Below are 18,860 nucleotides of genomic sequence, written 5' to 3'. Positions count from 1 at the left end.
ACAGGCATCATTGTTTCAAACGCTGTGCACAAAATTTCCAAATGTTTTTCTCATACAGCTGAGCCAACCAAAACGTAAAAAAAAAAACAAAAAAAAACAATTGCAACCTTTTTTTGCAACACAACAACAACAAAAAATGTGTTATTGGTTAAATTCTTTGTGGGATAATTAACTAATGAATTAGCCCCAACATCTGCTGAGTTATACACACAATGCAGGAAATGCAATCTTCCTAATTGTAAGATATCTCAATTACAAAAACTATGAAAGGGAATACAATAAAAAGAAGAATGTGAAAAGGAAGCGGTGTAAGGTTGCAGCCCATCATTACACAACTTAACTTATGTGGAGAGCAGGACGAGGTCGAGGGCCTTGGGGGCCTGGTTAAAGGTGTGTTGCGCAACATTTCTTGTTAAAAATACCATCATGCGCGTTCACGCTCACCTGGCTATGTCTGGCAGGTTTGTGTATTCGCCGCCATTCTCCATATCAGCGAAGACAACACAAGCGACACAACTTTACTCAACTTTCATCAAAAGTAGAAGATGGGTTCAAAGAGACCGGCTTGTAGTTTATTCCAAATCCCAACGCAAACCCCAAGACAAAGAAAATAAAACTTTTGTCTAGTGCCAGGTGTCGGAATAAGATGAGAGTCAACATCGGGAAGCTTTCAACAAATGGAGAGATCCAAATGGAAAGGTGTACTTAAGTCAAACCAAACTGAGTTTATCACCTGAAGAGTGAATGTCAGTCTCTCTGGATGTGTATACTGTATCTCTGTGATGTGTTTTGTTCACTGGCTTCACAGCTTGACACCAGGTATGCAAAAATAAGCAAATGTTGTAATGCCTGTTTTTAAATGAAAAAAAAAAACAAAACAAAAAAACAACACTAAATAAAATAGATAAATAGATCTCAAGATCATAATCTTAAGTTATGACAGTGCCTCATTTCTTTTTAAATTGGTTTTATTGTATTATCTCATTTAAACCCATGTGATAAATGGTTCATAAATGTACAATAAAAGAAAATTTAACAATCAAGCTTTTAAAGGAGAAATTATGAACGGAACAATGAATGTCCAGACATCACAAACAATCTTTCTACATCTGAAAATGAAAATCGAAACACCTACTACCAGATCTTCAGAATGTATTAAATTATGAAATGTAAACCATGACCAGGACTATTTATTGTGACAGAGATGACAAATGTATTTGCACTGTAGTCACAATCATCAGAAATGTACTCGTTCCTATGTGTTGCACACTGTAAAAAAATATTTTTAAGATTTGTTATCACAACATATTTTCTTTTGTCAAATCAACTTTATAATAATTTATTTAGTTGAGATAACTTATTATTTTGAGTTTCTGATGGTTAAATTAATCTCCTTCATTGTATTAACTCACTTTTTCCAGTTCAATCAACTTAAAATTTTAAGGCAACCCAGGTTACTTACTTTTTTAAGTTAAACCAACAATATTTTTTTTTACAGTTTTTCTTTTGTCAAATCAACTTAAATAATTTATTTAGTTCAGATAACATAATTTTGAGTTTCTGATAATTAAATCATTCTCCTTCATTGTATTAACTCACTTTCTCCAGTTCAATGAACTTAAAATTTTAAGGCAACCCAGGTTACTTACTTTTTTAAGTTAAACCAACAATATTTTTTTACAGTGTACACTGTAAAAAAAAATATTTTCAAGATTTGTTATCACAACATTTTTTCTTTTGTCAAATCAACTTAAATAATTTATTTAGTTGAGATAACTTATTATTTTGAGTTTCTGACGATTAAATTAATTTCCTTCATTGTATTAACTCACTTTTTCCTGTTCAATCAACTTAAAATTTTAAGGCAACCAGGTTACTTACTTTTTTAAGTTAAACCAACAATATTTTTTTACAGTGTACTTTATCAAAAGTTATCAATAATTTGCAAGATTAACTTAATCTAGTACTGCACATTTTATGACGAACAGAGGCAGGACAGTTTTCCGGTGCGATGCAGAAAAAGAACAGGTTGAACAAAACCAGCAATGATAAATAAAGTCAAAGCAGTAAACCATCTTGCCGGAGAATAGTCTGATGTGTGAATTTCAGAGAATCCTGTGATTATCTTTGGAACATATAGGATAACCATGCTTACAGTAGTTATTAGAATAATATTAAACGCTCGTCTCTTCATGTGGTTTTCCTCCTCTCTCTCTCTTTTTCTCTCTCCTGGTCCGGTCTGCTTCAGAGCTCGGAGAACCGTCACAACACAAAACAACTGGATGGAGACGATTAGTATCATTAGCATCGTCGAGAGCCATGTATGTATATATCTGTTTGGTGAGCTTAAATTGAACAGGCTACACAAACAAGAGACTAAATTAATAAGCCAGACCGCAGCGCAGCAGATCACTCTATATCTGAGAGGTTTGCACTTCAGAAAGGTTACAGGATGAACAACTGCCAGGTAACGTTCAACACACATCAGACACTGAAACACAGGACGGCCAGTGAAGGAAAGGCCTATTAAAAATAGATCGAAACTTGAAAAAGTTGGAAACCAAATTGACAATACAAAGACCACACTATTCAGACAGATTCCAAGCTCACAAACAGAGAGATTGAGGATGAAGAACTCTGATGCGACTCCACTTCCTGTTCCTGTGATGATGAGCCATATAATATAGCAGTGTGTAGGAAGACCAAACAGGAGATTGATGCTGTACACAGAGATTTCAAGATAGTCCATTAACCCAATGGAATGAGTTGTTAAGTTTGATGCCTCAGTTGTGGTGAAGTTCATTGTAGAGTTATTCATTTCCTCTGTGTTAATAACCCACAGATCATATGAAAAAGAGGAAAAAACAAAAGTATAAATGAACCAATATGTACTCCAAGAAAGTTTCCAATTGAAACTCAAATAAACAGAGCTTAAACTGCTAAAAAAAAAAATACATGCCATTTGACAATATTGAAAAACAGCAACATTTTTGGATTTTGTTATGGCATAAACCAAGAAACTGATTTAAAAAAAATTGAGTTTATCACCTGAAGAGTGAATGTCCAGTTTCTCTGGATGCGTATAAATCTCTGTGCTGTTGTTTTGTACACTGACTTCACAGCTGTCACAAGAATATATGAGCACAACATCTCCTACACGTCACATGAAACACCAGATATGCAAAAATTAAAAATATAAAACGATTGAGAGCGAGAGAAAGACACTGACTTAGTAAACATTTAAACAGAAAAGAAATTGAAAGCTTACGATATTTTATTGACATTTACTTACAAAACTAAATCAAGAGAATTTTTTTTTCTTTTCTCAAGTTTTTTTTTTAAGTTTAAGGCATGAAATTGCCTGTACGAAAAAGGAGAACATTTCCTTTTCCTTTTAGCAGCACATCCTGAAATACGTCAAACCTAACACATACTCAGACAACAGCCCGTTCTCAACTATATTTTAAAAAAAAAATCAATAAATAAATCAATTTACATTCACTTGGACTAAATTAAGATTTATTTCATTAATCTTTGTGGGACATTAAAGCAACCGACAGTTTTCTATTAGAAACAACCTAAATGACATCACACAATCAATGCATGTATCATATAATTCATTTATAAAACAATTGAAATGCATGAGGAATAAAAATAAAGTTAATGTTTTTTTTTTGTTTTTTTTATCCTGGGCATAACTTGTTCCATGTGTCGCCAATTGAATAAGCTGTTGGAACCATAGGCTGGAAACAATGCGATGGCAATGAACTAATGGAGTAAAAGTTAGTATGGTGGCCTCATCAGCATAATTATTATCTGGTAATAACTTTTATGAACCCTGTTTAACTCACCAGAGAGACTTTTATTCCAACCGATACTGGTGACACTTGTAACCTATGCCAATGTAAATTCCCTTTACCATTCTGGCACTGAATCCAAATTCTTCCCAGGTAAGGATCCCACTAGAAGCTCAGTAATATTTCGATTTATTTAGATATTTATTTTATTTTATTTTATTTTATTTTTGGAAGGATGAACACTAAATTGTGTTTGGTTGACACCTTTTGTCATGAATTTATCTGCTGTCTTGTGTGTGTATAATTTTACAGGACCATCTTTTTTGTTTAAAATTTCTCCAGATTTGACCGAGTTGATTTGACTTTAAAATTGTGCACCAAACAACATTTTACAAGCTGCCCAGCAAACACAGAACGTTCCCCTAACATGAATGGTCCCATGAGTTTATTTTTTCGGGAACCAAACTAGAATGTCATAGGTACGTTCCATGTAGGTTATTTTTAGGTTCCATTTTTATAACGTAATGAGAATGGAATGTTCCCTTAACCTTAAGGGGAAGTTCTAGAACTTAAATTTGTTTCCTGGGTGGTCTTCACAGAAAAACTGAGACTCACACCAGCTAAATGAATGTTTTTTTATTTATTTATTATTATTTTTTTTTATATATACACAATGGAAAAAGCAATAGTATTTATCAATAGAATTTATAGTCCATAAATCTTTAAAGAAATTATCCATATTTCTGACACTGGCCAGCACACCTGGCACTCAATCAACACCAAATATGCAAATTTTTATACCAAGCATTTGAAAAGGAGAGAGAACAAACAATTTAATCGTCCGTGTTATGACAGGACGTCAAGTTTAATGCAACATCAATGAAAAGCCTCCATAAGGGAAAGATGACACTGGGTCAACAACAAAACCTCCCCATCCCAAACAGAATTTAGATGGTCACAAGGTAAACATTCTTACTGAGATGGCCCTGTGATTTAAAATAATAATAATAATTCAAAGGGTTTATTTAAAAACTCTCAGGTGGTGGTGGTGGTGGTGAAAGGAGCGAGGACTCAGGTGCAGAGATGATGGTTGACTTGACTTGACACAACACAAGGAGTAACACATCAGGTACATACGACAACGAAACACCACAGGACTGCAGACACAAGGAGAAATATATATATATACATATATAGCGATTACGGGCCCAAGCCAGTGGCATCGCAACCCTGGTTCCTTTAGTTACCTAATTTGCATATTTGGTGTTGATTGAGTGCCAGGTGTGCTGGCCAGTGTCAGAAATATGGATAATTTCTTTAAAGATATTTTTTTCCTAGTCAAAACTGAATTACAGATATCTATATCTGTCGTTTCAACTAGTCACAATTACGTTACAGATATCTTAAATGATAATACAAACTATCCAAAATGTAATTACGACTAGTAAGAAAAACTTTGATATCTACAATGTTAATCATGGATAGTCAAACTTAGCTTTTAAATGTTAAAAGGACTTGCCATACATGGACGTAATAATGACGTTTGAAATATCTTTAACTTTTATTCTGCCTAGTCAAAATTGAATTACAGAAATCTGCAATTGTCATTTAAGATGTGTGACGAGTTGAATGTTGTTTTCAATGACGTCATTGCAGAAATCCATAATTCAGTTTTTCCTAGTCAAAACTGAATTACAGATATCTCTATCTGTCGTTTCGACTACTCACAATTACATGACAGATAGCTTAAATGATAACACAAACTATCCAAAATATCCAAAACTTAGCTTTTAAATGTTAAAAGGCCTTGCCATACAGGGACGTAGGCTCAGAGAGAGGCTCACCATATACAAACCAAAATATCTGACTTTCTGTTAGTCGGAGCAAATGAATGTAAATGAGAAAGTTGTCCGACTCGATGAGTACAATAGACGTACTGAGTTTTGGTCCTGTAGATAAAACTAATCCCCCCACTTTTGTCAAAAGGTGGCACTACTGGGCCATCACCACGCCCGTTTCTGAAACTTTGCATGTCTACTGGCTAAGAAATGTGATGGGTAGGTGATGGGTGGGGATACACACAAGCTTTATGTGATTTGTTTGGGAGTGGAGCATGCGCTGTCAGCCTTCGGGGGCTGAATGCCAGCATTGCGAGATGCTTCAGCTTTGCATGCTCCTCTCCCTCCTGTCGGGGTCAATAGATTCTAGGAGGCTAAAAAACAATCAGAGGCATTTAACAAGTTTATCCATTGCCGTGTCCAACCCCCCTTAGGGCTGCTGGGCGTGAGCAGCCACAGCCATCCAGTTCATCCAGTTCAGAGGGGTTTCAAAAGAAGTCAGTTCAGGTAGCTCAATGCCAAGAAGAGTGTGCTTTCTCCATTACAGATGACCACATTTTCTATCGCCCACTCGTGTTATCCTCACAGCCACAAAAGAGCTAGGGAAGCCACGCACTGTGAAACAGTTCAAGAGACTGTTAGGCCTCATGGCAGCAGTGTCCAAAGTGATACTTTGGCCTGCTGTACATGAGACCTTTGCAGTGGTGGCTCAGGACCAGAGGGTTCAACCCGAGGGCAAACCCACAGTGTATGATCATGCAGCGGTGCCTCCGTGCCTTGGTTATATAGATGAAACACTGGTTCTTAACCCAGGGTCTGGTGTTGGGAGCTCTTTGCCATTGAGTTGCTATCTCGACAGATGCTGCCCTCACTGGCTGGGAAGTGGTAATGGAAGGCCGCACATCTCAGGGTCTGTGGAGGAGTCATCATCTCTCTTGGCACATAAATTGCCTGGAGATGATGGCTGTCTTCAATGCGTTGAGACATTTCCTTCCAGACCTGAGGGGCCATCGGTGGTCTCTTATCTCTTTCTCTAAGGGCAATGTATATTCCAGGGGGCCAGATTATAGGAGCAGACACCCTGTTGAGGCAGGGGCTGAGGCCATGGGACTGGAGACTCCACCCCAAGGTGGTGGAGCAAATATGGGACTTTTACGGCCAGGCAGAAGTGGATCTGTTTGCATCTCAGCATACGACGCACTGTCTACTCTGGTTCTCCCTTAATCAACCAGCCCCCTTGGGGCTAAATGTTATGGTTCAGACGTGGCCAAAGCTGCGTCTGTACGCATTTACCCCTGTTGCTCTGCTCCCCGGAGTTCTGGAGTCAATCAGCAAGGATGGAAGGATTTGAATTCCGTTTGCGGACCTCATTCATCTCCTCGATGGCCCTCCCTTGGAGATCCTGATGAGGAGAGACCTTCTTTCACAATATTTCACCCCCGGCCAGAGATTTGGAAACAGTGGGTTTGGCCTCTGCGAGGGCTCAACTCATGGACAGTGGTCTCTCAAACAAGGTTTTTAAGACCATTCTAAGCTCCAGAGCTCCCACTAGGAGTAAACTTTATGCACTTAAATGGAGAATTTTTCTTCGGGGTGTCACCAGCATCAGTGGGATCCAGTAACTGTTTAGTAAACACAGTACTCAAGTTCCTTTAAGAGCGCTTTATGTCAGGTCTATGTCCTTCCATGCTCAAGGTCTACGTGGCAACCATTTTAGCTTTCCAAGCCCTGGTGGGTGGTACATCTCTGGGTTGAGTCCCCCTGATTACTCATTTCCTTCGTGGCATATTGAGGCTGAGGTCTGTATTCACACTAGTGTGACAGCTTGAGACCTTGCAATAGTCCTAGAAGCCCTTAGAGCCCCAATTAGCCATTCGAGCCCTTAGATTCGGTTTCAGAAAAATGTCTTACTCTTAAGACCATCTTTCTGCTCCCTTTTTCGTCCCTCAAAAGAGTTGGAGACCTTCAGGCCCTTTCGGTTTCTCCCATTTGCCTTGAGTTTGCAACGGGGATGGTCAAGGCATTCTTATATCCAAAACAGGGATCCGTCCCTAAGGTGCCGACCATGATTCCGATGCCTATTGTGCTGCTGGTTTCTGTCCTCCTCCTTTTACCTCTCGGACCAGGAAATGCTGAACCTCTTTTGTCAAGTGCGATCACTGGACACGTTCATCAGACTTCTCTGTGGAGAAGTGGATATAGCAAGTGGATAGGCAAGGCTATTTCACTTGTTTACGAGTCCTCTAACCAGCCATGACCTTTGGCAGTCAGAGCTCACTCTCCGAGGAGTAAGGCGGCTTCTAAAGCCTTATTATTTGGGGTTTCTCCAAGGTGTTTGTGATGCAAAGGGCTGGTCTTCACCATTTACATTCGTGAGATTTTACGGCTTGGACCTGAATGCTGCCCCAGGGCATAGGTACTTAGTGCTTGGTTGACAACAGGCTGACACTCAGGTTCTTGAAAGTTTGCCGATTTGGGTAATCTAGTTCCCGAAGCATCATGGACACATTGCAAGTTCCCTTGAAAGGGAATGTCTCAGGTTATGACTGTAACCATAGTTCCCTGAGATAGGGAACAAGACGATGTGTCGCCCAGCCATACTTCCCGCAACCCTGCGATCAACATGCTTCGGATAATTTTCGAAGTTAAAGGTATAGCGGAGGATCTTTCCGAATTTTAGAGAAGACCCGCCCTCTCCAATTTAAAAAAAAAAATGCACATGCACAAACACAACACTCTTGCTCCCGAGAGGGAACGTCTATTACGCCTTGCACAATTATGTTGCAAATTCTAAACTAACTCAAAAATATTCATGAAAAAGACAACATGTCAAATGCCATTCCGTGTTTTATTTACTTATTATACTGATCGATTGAGTGACCGAGGACTCAAGACATGGTATGTACAACCCTGTATCACACGAAATACGTTCTGAGGAAACTATTTTGCAAATCGCAATTACGTTACATAGCAACATATAAGCAGTGCTATTACGTTGGTCCTTAACCTAATATCTCTCATTGTTAATATGTTATTTTTATACATAGTTGCTTATGGAGAAGTAGCTTGTTGCATTTGTGTAATAATAAACACACAAGGTTTTAGAATATGAACACACAAGATTTTAGAATATTTCAGCATGATGCCATTTACCATTTTGGTCAAAAGGCTACTTTAGACAAATTGAGATGTTTACCGTGTCTATGCGGTGCATGACTTGTGCCAGGGCTAGCATTGCTAAGTAGCTTGCATTAACTTTTACTAGTGATTTTAAATGGATTTCTCCAAATAGCGTGACAAACTTTACCTGTCTAGTAGAATCTTCGTGACTGCGGCATCAGTGAGAAGCCCAACCTGTGCTTTTAGCGCACGCCAGCTTATGATATTCACCCAAAATCACTCTGGTCTTGTTTCTATATTCTGCGGCCTTTCTCTTCTTATCATACACTTCGTAAACATTTTTTCTCTTTCGACCCTCAGCCATTTTCAAAGGAATGGCTGAAACCGTAACTCCGACATAATACACCTGAAAGTGAAAACTACATAGAGATGAGCACGTACGATGGCCTTACGTAAACATATCACCAGAATGATTGACACTTAGGTGGACCAATAGTATAGACTACCCACCCGGAAAAAGAAAATCCTCAGCTATACCTTTAAGGCCGGTTTGCTCCTGATGGGGTTTAATCTCTTCCTGGCCATGACGTCACCCGCCCGTGACCCTCATTCTTTCCATTGGATTAGTATAGATGTTTCAGACTCATTCCCACTGGGGGCGTTCCCAAAGCGCCATCGACGTATCGCCTCGTTCCCTATCTCAGGGAACTGGTTACAGTCGGTTAAGAATTGTTTCCTTTAATCTCTGCAACTTTATGTCTCTAACTTTCGTTTAACAGAATTTGAAGATATTCTGAATTTGTAAAAGTTTATTCTATTTTATAACAATAAAACACTAAAATATCAGTTAAAACATTTTTTTTACAATAGCCTAAATGCTTTTATTTTAACTAAACATCAAATGTTTTATTTCAACTAAACATCAAATGTTCAAAATCATTTTTATACTATACCCAATCAATACCTGCCGACTCAAACACTACTGCTGTCAAAAAGAAAATAATAATAATACAAATAAAAACTTTAATCAGCATTTTAAAAATAATGGATCCAAAACCCAATGAGTTCCACAAAATGTACTATATATTTAAAAACAACTTAATGTGAGACTAATGTTTAGCATGTTAATTATATAACATAAAAATCTGTGTTCGTCCTTGGACACAGTAAACAAATATTTGGAGCCATTATTCAGCTGCTTTACCTTACCCATTTTAGTAGAATCAAACACTTTATCATTTTGAATAAAGTGGGAGTTTTACAGTCCGGTGCAGATAAAGAACAGGCTGAACAAAACCAGCCAGCACATAGCAAATCAAAGCAATGGACCAAAGTGCCCTAATAATCAGTTTTTTCAGAACGGTAACAAGTCCGATGACTATATATGGGACATCCATAATAGCCATGCTCACAGTAGTAATTAGAATGAGACAAAATGCTCTTCTCTTCATGCAGTTTTCCTTCTCTCTCCCTCTCTCCCCTGGGCCTGACTGCTTCAGAGCTCTAAGAACAGCCACAAGACAAAACAACTGGATAGAGAGGAAGATGAGGAACTGCACAGACAAAAACAATGTCAGTTCGAAGTCGTCAGAAAATAACAGGCACAGAAAACAGGAGCCAAGAATAGTTATCCAGGCTGCAGCGCAGCAGATTACTCTATATCTGAGAGGTTTGCACTTCAGAAAGTTTACAGGATGAACCACTGCCAGGTAACGTTCAACACACATCAGACACTGAAACAAAGGACGGCCAGTGATGACAAATCCTAGAAAAAAGTATTTAAATGTTAAGAGACTAACAAAACTAAATGACAGGACATTGATCAAACCAGTCAGACATACACCAAGCTCACAAACAGAGAGATTGAGGTTGAAGAACTCTGATGAGACTCCACTTCCTGTTCCTGTGATGATGAGCCATATAATATAGGAGTTTGTTGGAAGACCAAACAACAAGCCAATGATGTTTCCACAGATTTCCAGACTGTCTATTAACTCAAAAGACTGAGTTGTGGAGTTTGATGTTTCAGTTGTGGTGAAGGTCAATGTAAAGTTATTCATCTCCTCTGTGTTTGTCTTCCTCAGTTCAGCAGCGGACAAAACATAATAATGTAACTATGATTTATGGGAAGAGAGAAGTTTTAATTAAGTTCAAAGAACCAGAGAACATCTTTGTTAAATCTGCAAAAAAAAAAAAAAAATGGTTATACAAATGCAGTAGCCATTTATAGCCTACAAAAACAACCTCTTTCTATTCTTACCACTAACTTTTGCTACTTGAATTAATTTTAAATAACTTCCTTTCTTATTTCTTTGCAAACATTCATTAAACTTGCCCTATACGACAAATCAACACAGTGGTAATGTTTCTGCTTATTAATCTTTAATAAAACATGTAATTGAAATTTGAGTTTATCACCTGAAGAGTGAATGTCCGGTCTCTCTGGATGGGCATAAATCTCTCTGCTGTGTTTTGTACACTGATTTCACATGCCACAGATGTGTGTATGACGTCATCTGCTGCAGGTCACATAAAACACCAGGTATGCAAAAGACAACATTTATAATCAAAAAGACAGATCAACATTTGACATTTTCCACATTTATCAACTTCTCCTTGATGTCCGACAGCAACTGGATTATTCTTTTACGTTGCCTTTTATTTTCAAGCTTTTGGCAGACCTTTTTTAAGCAGTGACTTATCACACATTCAGCGCATATATTTTGCTAGTATAAGTGTTCAAATCAATAATCACTCAAATCTGTAAAAAAAGAAAAAAAAGAAAAAAAAAAGGAAATTATCACTGGAACAATTTTTTGTTCAGTATCATTCATTTATCTGACACTAAAACAACACAGGTGCCACTTATTCAACACCCAAAAAGGGCACCTATTATGCAAAATTCACATTTACATGTTGTTTGAACATAAATGTGTGTTGGCAGTGTGTGAGCAAAAGCACCCTAGAATGATAAAAATCCACTCAGTGTTTTGTTTTTACAATCTCAATAAATCATATGCACTGTCTCAGAACGAGCTGATCTAAGATTCAGCGCTTTTTAACGTAGAATTGAGCAAGGGGTTTGATTGACAGTGTGGTTGTGGTATAGACCCCGCTCTCTGTGATCTGTACACCATCCTCCATTGTTTCAATGACAGGAAACATAAGTGTCTCTTGGAAACATAAGTGTTCTGTTGTGGGAAAACACAAGTGTTCTGTTGTGTTGTGGAGTCTCTTTGTCATCAGGGTCTGATCAGAGACTATTTATATATTCCGATTCAAAAGTTTGGCTGAATGACATTCAAAACAGTGGGTCTCTCACTCTCTCTCTCTCCATGGCTCTGACTCTCAGCCATTCTGCTTAGACCAACTATAGGTATGCAAGTGACGCCCCCTTACCAAAGGCAGGGTGGGGATATGCAGCTCGTTTGCATTTAAGGTCGTATGTACCAAAACAGCACTTTTTAAACAGGCCCCAAAAATGACATTTTCAAATGGTTATAATGAATTAACTGTGGGGTATTTTGAGCTGAAGCTTCATAAATACATTCTGGGGACACCCAAGACCAATATTACATCTTGTAAAAAGGGGCATAAAAGGTGCCCTTTCAATGCAAATTCTTAGACTGAGAATTTTTAAATTAGAGGGAAGAGGGAATAAATACTTTTGTGTTTGTGTTGGCATTTGTGTTGACAGGAGGTCAAGATTATTGATGTAATCTCTGTGTCATTATGTGCTTTATTGGAATAACAATCAACAAAAATCAGTCAACCACAACATTGTAACATTAAACACTAACCTGTTCTGAACCACTTCACACCTCCATGACACAGAAGCCACATTAAAGCTACATTTACACAGACTCTTCATTGTGAAACTCATTTACAGAGGAATCACAATGTAACTTATGTGTAATTCAAATCCTCTGTACACTACAGTGCACTCCGTTCATATCACACAAGTTTTCTTCTTCTTCTTTTTTTTGCATTTATTTATGATTCATTTTGTGAGTAAAATTTCATATATTATCAAAAGCTGTTGAGTCTGATATGCATACCAAATAGACCTATGGGCAGAGTTCCTCTTTCCTAAATGTAACTAAATTAAGTTGATCGAACTTAAAGGGGAGATGAACTGAGAAATCAAATTTTCCTTGAGCTTTTGACATCTAAGGTGTCAACAAAACAAGACTGGATTTGCAGATCGAAAGAACGGTGCTGTGTCGTCTATATTGGATCTGACAGGAATGGTGCAGCACACGGACTCTGGGTCGAACATGTATGGGCGAATCATTCCGGTTGCCATTTTATAACATTGGACTTTTTCAAAACAATTTCCCCCAAGTGCATCTACGAGTGAGTTGAAACTCATTATAATATGCAAAACTGTTATCCACTCACAGCAGCCTTATTTCCAAGGCTTCAGTGCGAGACGCCCATAAAAACCGAGCGTATTTCAGATAGGCTCAAAACTAGGGTACAAAATAGCCGATTACTTATTCATTTTGATGTTTTTGAATGCAAAAACCAGCAAACGTCATAAGTTGACCTCAGACAACAATATAATAAAATTTAAAAAGCCGGTTCATGACCCCTTTAAATAAATTTCATAGATGACACTATTTAAATGTTTTATGTTAGACTCATTAAATATAAATATGCAGTACTGTAAATTTTAAAAACTTAAAATTATTAAACAAATGTTATGGCTTATTTCATTAATATAACTGATTGCATGTAATAAAGTCAGCATTTTATTAGCAGAAAATCGTAATTAGAATTTATACATAAAATGCATTTTAGATGCATGTTGTCAACGGCATAATTCAATGCAAACGTATGGAAATGTGTGTTCTAGCTGTATTTTACATGCAAATTCCTACACCTATTTAAAGAGATCACTGACTTGCACATATAACGTAACTAATACCACCACATGAAGCTATGGCTACACAGTTCAAAGAAAAACAATAAATCAGCTCCATAAAGTGAATTTATAATTTACCAGTATAACACAATAAAAAATAACTATATTAAGCATAAAATTACTTAAAATGGTCAATTAATTTATCAATTATTTAAAATGATTAAATAACAATGAAATGAAATCATATATCACCATTTCATAGTGCACCAGAGCTTCCCAGTGCGGTGCAGATAAAGAGCAGGCTGAACAAAACCTGCCAGTATATAACAAATCAGACCAGTGTTCCAAAGTTTAGGAATATAGTGGTTTGTTAGAATGGTAAACAATCCTAATGTAGCAAATGGACCATATATGATAGCCATGCTCACAGTAGTAATTAGAATGATTTGAAACGCTCTTCTCTTCATGTGGTTTTCATCCTCTCTCTCTCTTCTTCTCTCTCCTGGTCCGGTCTGCTTCAAAACTCTGAGAACAGCCACAACACAAAACAACTGGATGGAGAGGGTCGGTAGGAACTGCAGAGATAAAATTGTTTTTTTCATTTGTCCATTTTTTGTGAAGTCAATAAACAAGGAACAGAAGCAGGAGCCAAGAATAGTTATCCAGGCTACAGCGCAGCAGATCACTCTATATCTGAGAGGTTTGTACTTCAGAAAGGTTACAGGCTGAACGACTGCCAGGTAACGCTCAACACAGATCAGACACTGAAACACAGGACGGCCAGTGATGGACAGGCCTAGTAAAAAGAGTAGTAATTCTGAGATTCGCTGAAAGCAAACTGACATTATATAAAACAAACTATTCAGACAGATTCCAAGCTCACAAACAGAGAGATTGAGGATGAAGAACTCTGATGCGACTCCACTTCCTGTTCCTGTGATGATGAGCCATATAATATAGCAGTGTGTAGGGAAACCAAACAGGAGATTGATGCTGACAATACTCATTTGGAGACTTTCGAGTAACCAGAAAGAATCAGTTGTGGAGTTTGTAGATTCTTCAGGTGTGGTGAAGTTCACTGTGTAGTTGTTCATCTCCTTTGTGTTTGTCTTCTGCAATATAATCTGCAACTGTGATTTACTGGAAAATAAAAGCGTAAATGATCCAGTGAATTCAGCCTGTGTCAATGAACTCAGAATAAGTAAGATTTGAATTTTTTTTAATGCATCCAGTTTGAATGATCCAGGTTAGAATAAAATATATATATATTTGTTTACATTCAAATAACCAGAGGACTTCATTATTAAATGTTATAAAACGGTTAGTTCATTGTGTTTGAAACCGTGCAGCGCTCGCGACAGAGCGAGAGAACCCTTGTACATGCGCAGTAAAAGTATAGCCTGTGGGGAAAAGGCGTTTTAAACCTTATTTTGGGGCAAAGTCATCAAACATTTCCAGCGATTTTTATCATTTTTTACTGCTGTTTTTATACATGCAGTTTTTATGTCACACAGTTTTTATGTGACCAGTAAAAGTGCAGTTCTGACTCTCTGCCCATTTATTTAGATAGGAGCCTGGTCTTGCCAAGATGGCGGCCGAGTGGCATGACTTGCCTAAAAGGACTTTGATATTACACATTGGAACGTTGTTGCAGTTCACGGACAGGGACTATTCATTTTATTTTTTTTCAAGAGGAAGGAAGGCTTTTAGTGATTTTACTTCATGAAAGTTGCACTAATAATTTTTTTTTTTTTTACTTTCATATTTTTATTGTGTGGTAGCCATTTTATAAAAGCAATAAGGTACGCGAGGCAAGTGCTGTATTATAAATAAGTAACAAAGCACAGCCTCTCCTAAATTTTTGCTTACATATACAGTCTCTTTTAATTCATTAAAGGGTTAGTTCACCCAAAAATGAAAATTAAGTCATTAATTACTCACCCCCATGCTGTAGACTTCCTTAGATTTCCACGACGCATGCGCGAGAACTGAACTGAAGTAGTTGAAGCAGAGATCGCAATTCTCGCGCATGCGTCGTGGAAATATAAGGAAATCTCGTTTCAGGCCAACAAGGAAGAAAATGAATAGTCGAATAAACTTGTTATTTTTGTTTGTTTTTTCGCACAAAAAGTATTCTCGTCACTTGATAAACTTATAGTTGAGCCACGGTAGTCACTTGGGATATTTAAACATTTTCTTCATTGACTTTCTGGGCCGTCAAGAGGCAGTCCCTTTGGCAGCCAATGTGGTTGTGAGACAGATCTCAAATTTAATCAAAAATATCTTCATTTGTGTTCCGAAGACGAACGAAGGTCTTACGGGGTTGGTACAGCATGGGGGTGAGTAATTAATGACTTAATTTTCATTTTTGGGTGAACTAACCCTTTAATCTCCAAACACTCAAACTTGACCCAAAACTCTTGAACAGATTTACACAATTACACAGATAATTATTGTTTATGGTAAAAAAGAAAAGAAGAAAAGTTTATCACCTGAAGAGTGAATGTCCGTTCTCTCTGGATGTGTATAAATCTCTGTGCTGTGTTTTGTACACTGACTTCACAGCTGTCACAAGAATATATGACTTCATCTGCTACACGTCACATAAAACATAAGGTATGAATATACTTCAGATAAAAAAAATAGGTTTGTTTTTGTTTTATGACAGAAAATACAGACAGATATTCAAAAGACGCACGTGGTAGACCAATCACAACAGACTGGGCCATCTGACCAATCAGAGCATATAGCTTGCGAAAAGGAGGGATTTAGAGAGATTGATTCATCCACCAGACCATTTGAGAATCATTGAAAAATGTGGTGATGTGGTGATGGTCAATGTATATTATGAGAAAATGTTTTTAGAGTTTTGATGCATGTAAACCTGTTGTAGAAGTCTCCAAAATAAAAAGTAGCCTTTAAAATAGCTTAATAGGGGCACTTTAAATAAAAAAAAAAAATCAAAATGACAAACTAAACATTTGTAGAAAATAAATCATTCAACCATTATTACATTCATGCAGAAACTTGTCTAACTTCTGTAACGATATGATGTGCACAGATAAAATCAGTGAACGTTCAGAGATTCAGTCTTTGACACTGGTCAGGTGTTACTCATTAAAAACATGATATTCAAATAGTTAAACTATGACAAAGAAAACCCCACTCTCTGTGTTATGACAGAATGTCAAGTTTGATGGTTTGCATTGTCTCAAAAATATGATCTGCTCTGTGGTGTCTCTGGACCGGAGCAGACTGTGGTGTGCTGAGGTGATTCACGTGACAGTGACACTAAGAAACCAGACTTCATTCGTCCATATGGAAAGCATTTACACTGTCTGAGCCATTCCCTATCCCTTATATAGTGCATTGTGTGCCATTCACCATATAGGAAATAGTAATTGAACAAATTGATTTCAGTAAAGTAAAAGACATTTAGACGTTTTGTTTCAGGATCGAGGCAAATTAATCCTTTTCACATTGAAAATAAATGTTTTTTTGCATTTTAAATAATAGACCATTTGCAGTGATCGTCAATAAAAAAAAAAATTCAATTTTTCTCGGTTGAATGAAAACCAATAAATCGTTACGGTAAGTTTAAATTTCAGTTTAAGTGTAAGATTCACGTTTGAGGGGTTTAAACCGTGACATCTATACGTTTTCCAAAGTGGACCAACGTGATTATTTCATGTCTTGTCATGATACCGGGTTGGAGAAATGTTGTTTTGGCCACTTTGTTTGATATAATCACAACAATTTAATGTAAGCAAGAATGGAATTTGAACTCAGGTCTTCTTGATTAAAGCCCAACGCTTTATCAACTGAGTCTGTTCAAGGGTGTACCGAGTATGATGGGTTTTAGTGCGGCTTAGGTTTTGTGTGTTACAGACCGTTTAGTAAGAAGATACTTTATGAAGACAGTTCAGCCATCTTAAAAAATAGTCAAACCACGAACGTCGTGCTGAGTGATCTGAACTGTAAGAACGGCGTTCGGGGATCGACTTATCGAGACTATTTTTTAAGATGGCTCCTGTCTGTATACGCGAAGTAAACTGTCTTCATAAAGTATCTTCTTATTAAACGGTCTGTACACGTACAAAGTTCTCAATGCTTCGTTTTGCATGTATGGAGCCTCATTATGTTACTGCATTAGGGCTATTTTGAGCCTTGTTAGTGGTATAAACTAACGATTTCTTTTTACTTAGTCAATGCCCCCATTACTAGCATTATACGCTAAACAGTTTTTAGAGATAAAACTCTTTACATTCAATTATCATGAAAACAAATCTCAGAGAACGGTTGACTATTAAACCAAAGGTTCATTGTTCGCCGGAGTTCTCCTTTAAAGAGCACTTCAACTTCTACTCAAGTCACTTTTTTGATAGAGCACTTGTACTTACTCAAGTACGGGTTTCTAGTATTTGTATACATCTCTGGATCACAGTCACAGAATCTTATTGCAAAGTAGACCCGTAATCTACACGCAGCCTCGGCAAACGCGAGATCCGAGCCACTAGATTCTATATTGCAATTAGTTTGGGACAATTCTTATGGGACAAACAACACCAAATAGGACATACAGTTTGACATAGAGCGCTTGCTGAAGAGCAAACAGCTGATGTGTGTGTGCTCTGGGCGTCCCTTTGTAACTTCTAGTTATGCCGTCATCTACTATGCCATTACGCAGCACCAATCAGGATTGGACAGATTTCATTCATCTTCAGACGCGCCACGCTGGGGGCGTTCCCCAAAGTGTCATAACGATGACGCAGTGCGAGTTCCCAAGGGGAACTATTAGTTATGCAGTTATGAACAGAAAATAGTACAATTTTTAAACAAAGGCATCATCTGAAATAGCATAATATCATGAAAACGCAATATATCAGAAAAAAAAGTTACTTAGTAATTTTGTGTAATATCTTTTGATTCGTTATTAATCATTATTTTATTAAATAAATAGCCTATATGCGGATGGTAAAATCAAAGGCAGGTGTGTTTCCCAGTGCGGTGCAGATAAAGAGCAGGCTGAACAAAACCAACCAGATTACAGATCAAACCAGTACTGTTTTGTTAGAATGGTAAACAGTAGTACATACTTCATAGTCATGCTCACAGTAGTTATTAAAATGATTAAAAACGCTCTTCTTCTCATGTGGTTTTCCACCTCTCTCTCTCTTCTTCTCTCTCCGGGTCCACACTGAGCTCTGAGAACAGCCACAACACAAAACAACTGGATGG

The 18,860-nt window shown here is 37.4% G+C and overlaps 3 protein-coding genes across 3 annotated transcripts; all 3 read right to left on the bottom strand.

The window, feature by feature from the left end:
* Positions 1-1,689: 1,689 nt before the first annotated feature.
* LOC120470519 (G protein-coupled receptor 4-like) lies at positions 1,690-2,823 on the bottom strand. The gene has a single exon (XM_039660068.2). It carries the CDS (start codon positions 2,816-2,818, stop codon positions 1,976-1,978), a length of 843 nt encoding a protein of 280 aa, XP_039516002.2. The 5' UTR covers positions 2,819-2,823; the 3' UTR covers positions 1,690-1,975.
* A 7,167-nt stretch (positions 2,824-9,990) lies between these two features.
* On the bottom strand, positions 9,991-10,838 carry LOC120470548 (uncharacterized). Its single transcript, XM_039660105.2, has one exon. The coding sequence runs from the start codon at positions 10,813-10,815 to the stop codon at positions 9,991-9,993; it is 825 nt and encodes a 274-aa protein (XP_039516039.2). The 5' UTR covers positions 10,816-10,838.
* A 2,969-nt stretch (positions 10,839-13,807) lies between these two features.
* On the bottom strand, positions 13,808-14,731 carry LOC120470549 (uncharacterized). The gene has a single exon (XM_039660106.2). It carries the CDS (start codon positions 14,714-14,716, stop codon positions 13,871-13,873), a length of 846 nt encoding a protein of 281 aa, XP_039516040.2. The 5' UTR covers positions 14,717-14,731; the 3' UTR covers positions 13,808-13,870.
* Positions 14,732-18,860: the final 4,129 nt, after the last annotated feature.

This window comes from Pimephales promelas, chromosome 16 (genome assembly GCF_988280905.1).
Source record: "Pimephales promelas chromosome 16, fPimPro1.hap1.1, whole genome shotgun sequence".
NCBI lineage: Eukaryota > Metazoa > Chordata > Actinopteri > Cypriniformes > Leuciscidae > Pimephales > Pimephales promelas.
This window is presented reverse-complemented; position numbering and strand designations above follow the sequence as displayed.

What these genes read in the sequence shown, in the direction of transcription:
- LOC120470519 (XM_039660068.2), bottom strand. Translation starts at nt 2,818, where the DNA reads ATGAATAACTCTACAATGAACTTCACCACAACTGAGGCATCAAACTTA.
- LOC120470549 (XM_039660106.2), bottom strand. Translation starts at nt 14,716, where the DNA reads ATGAACAACTACACAGTGAACTTCACCACACCTGAAGAATCTACAAAC.
- LOC120470548 (XM_039660105.2), bottom strand. Translation starts at nt 10,815, where the DNA reads ATGAATAACTTTACATTGACCTTCACCACAACTGAAACATCAAACTCC.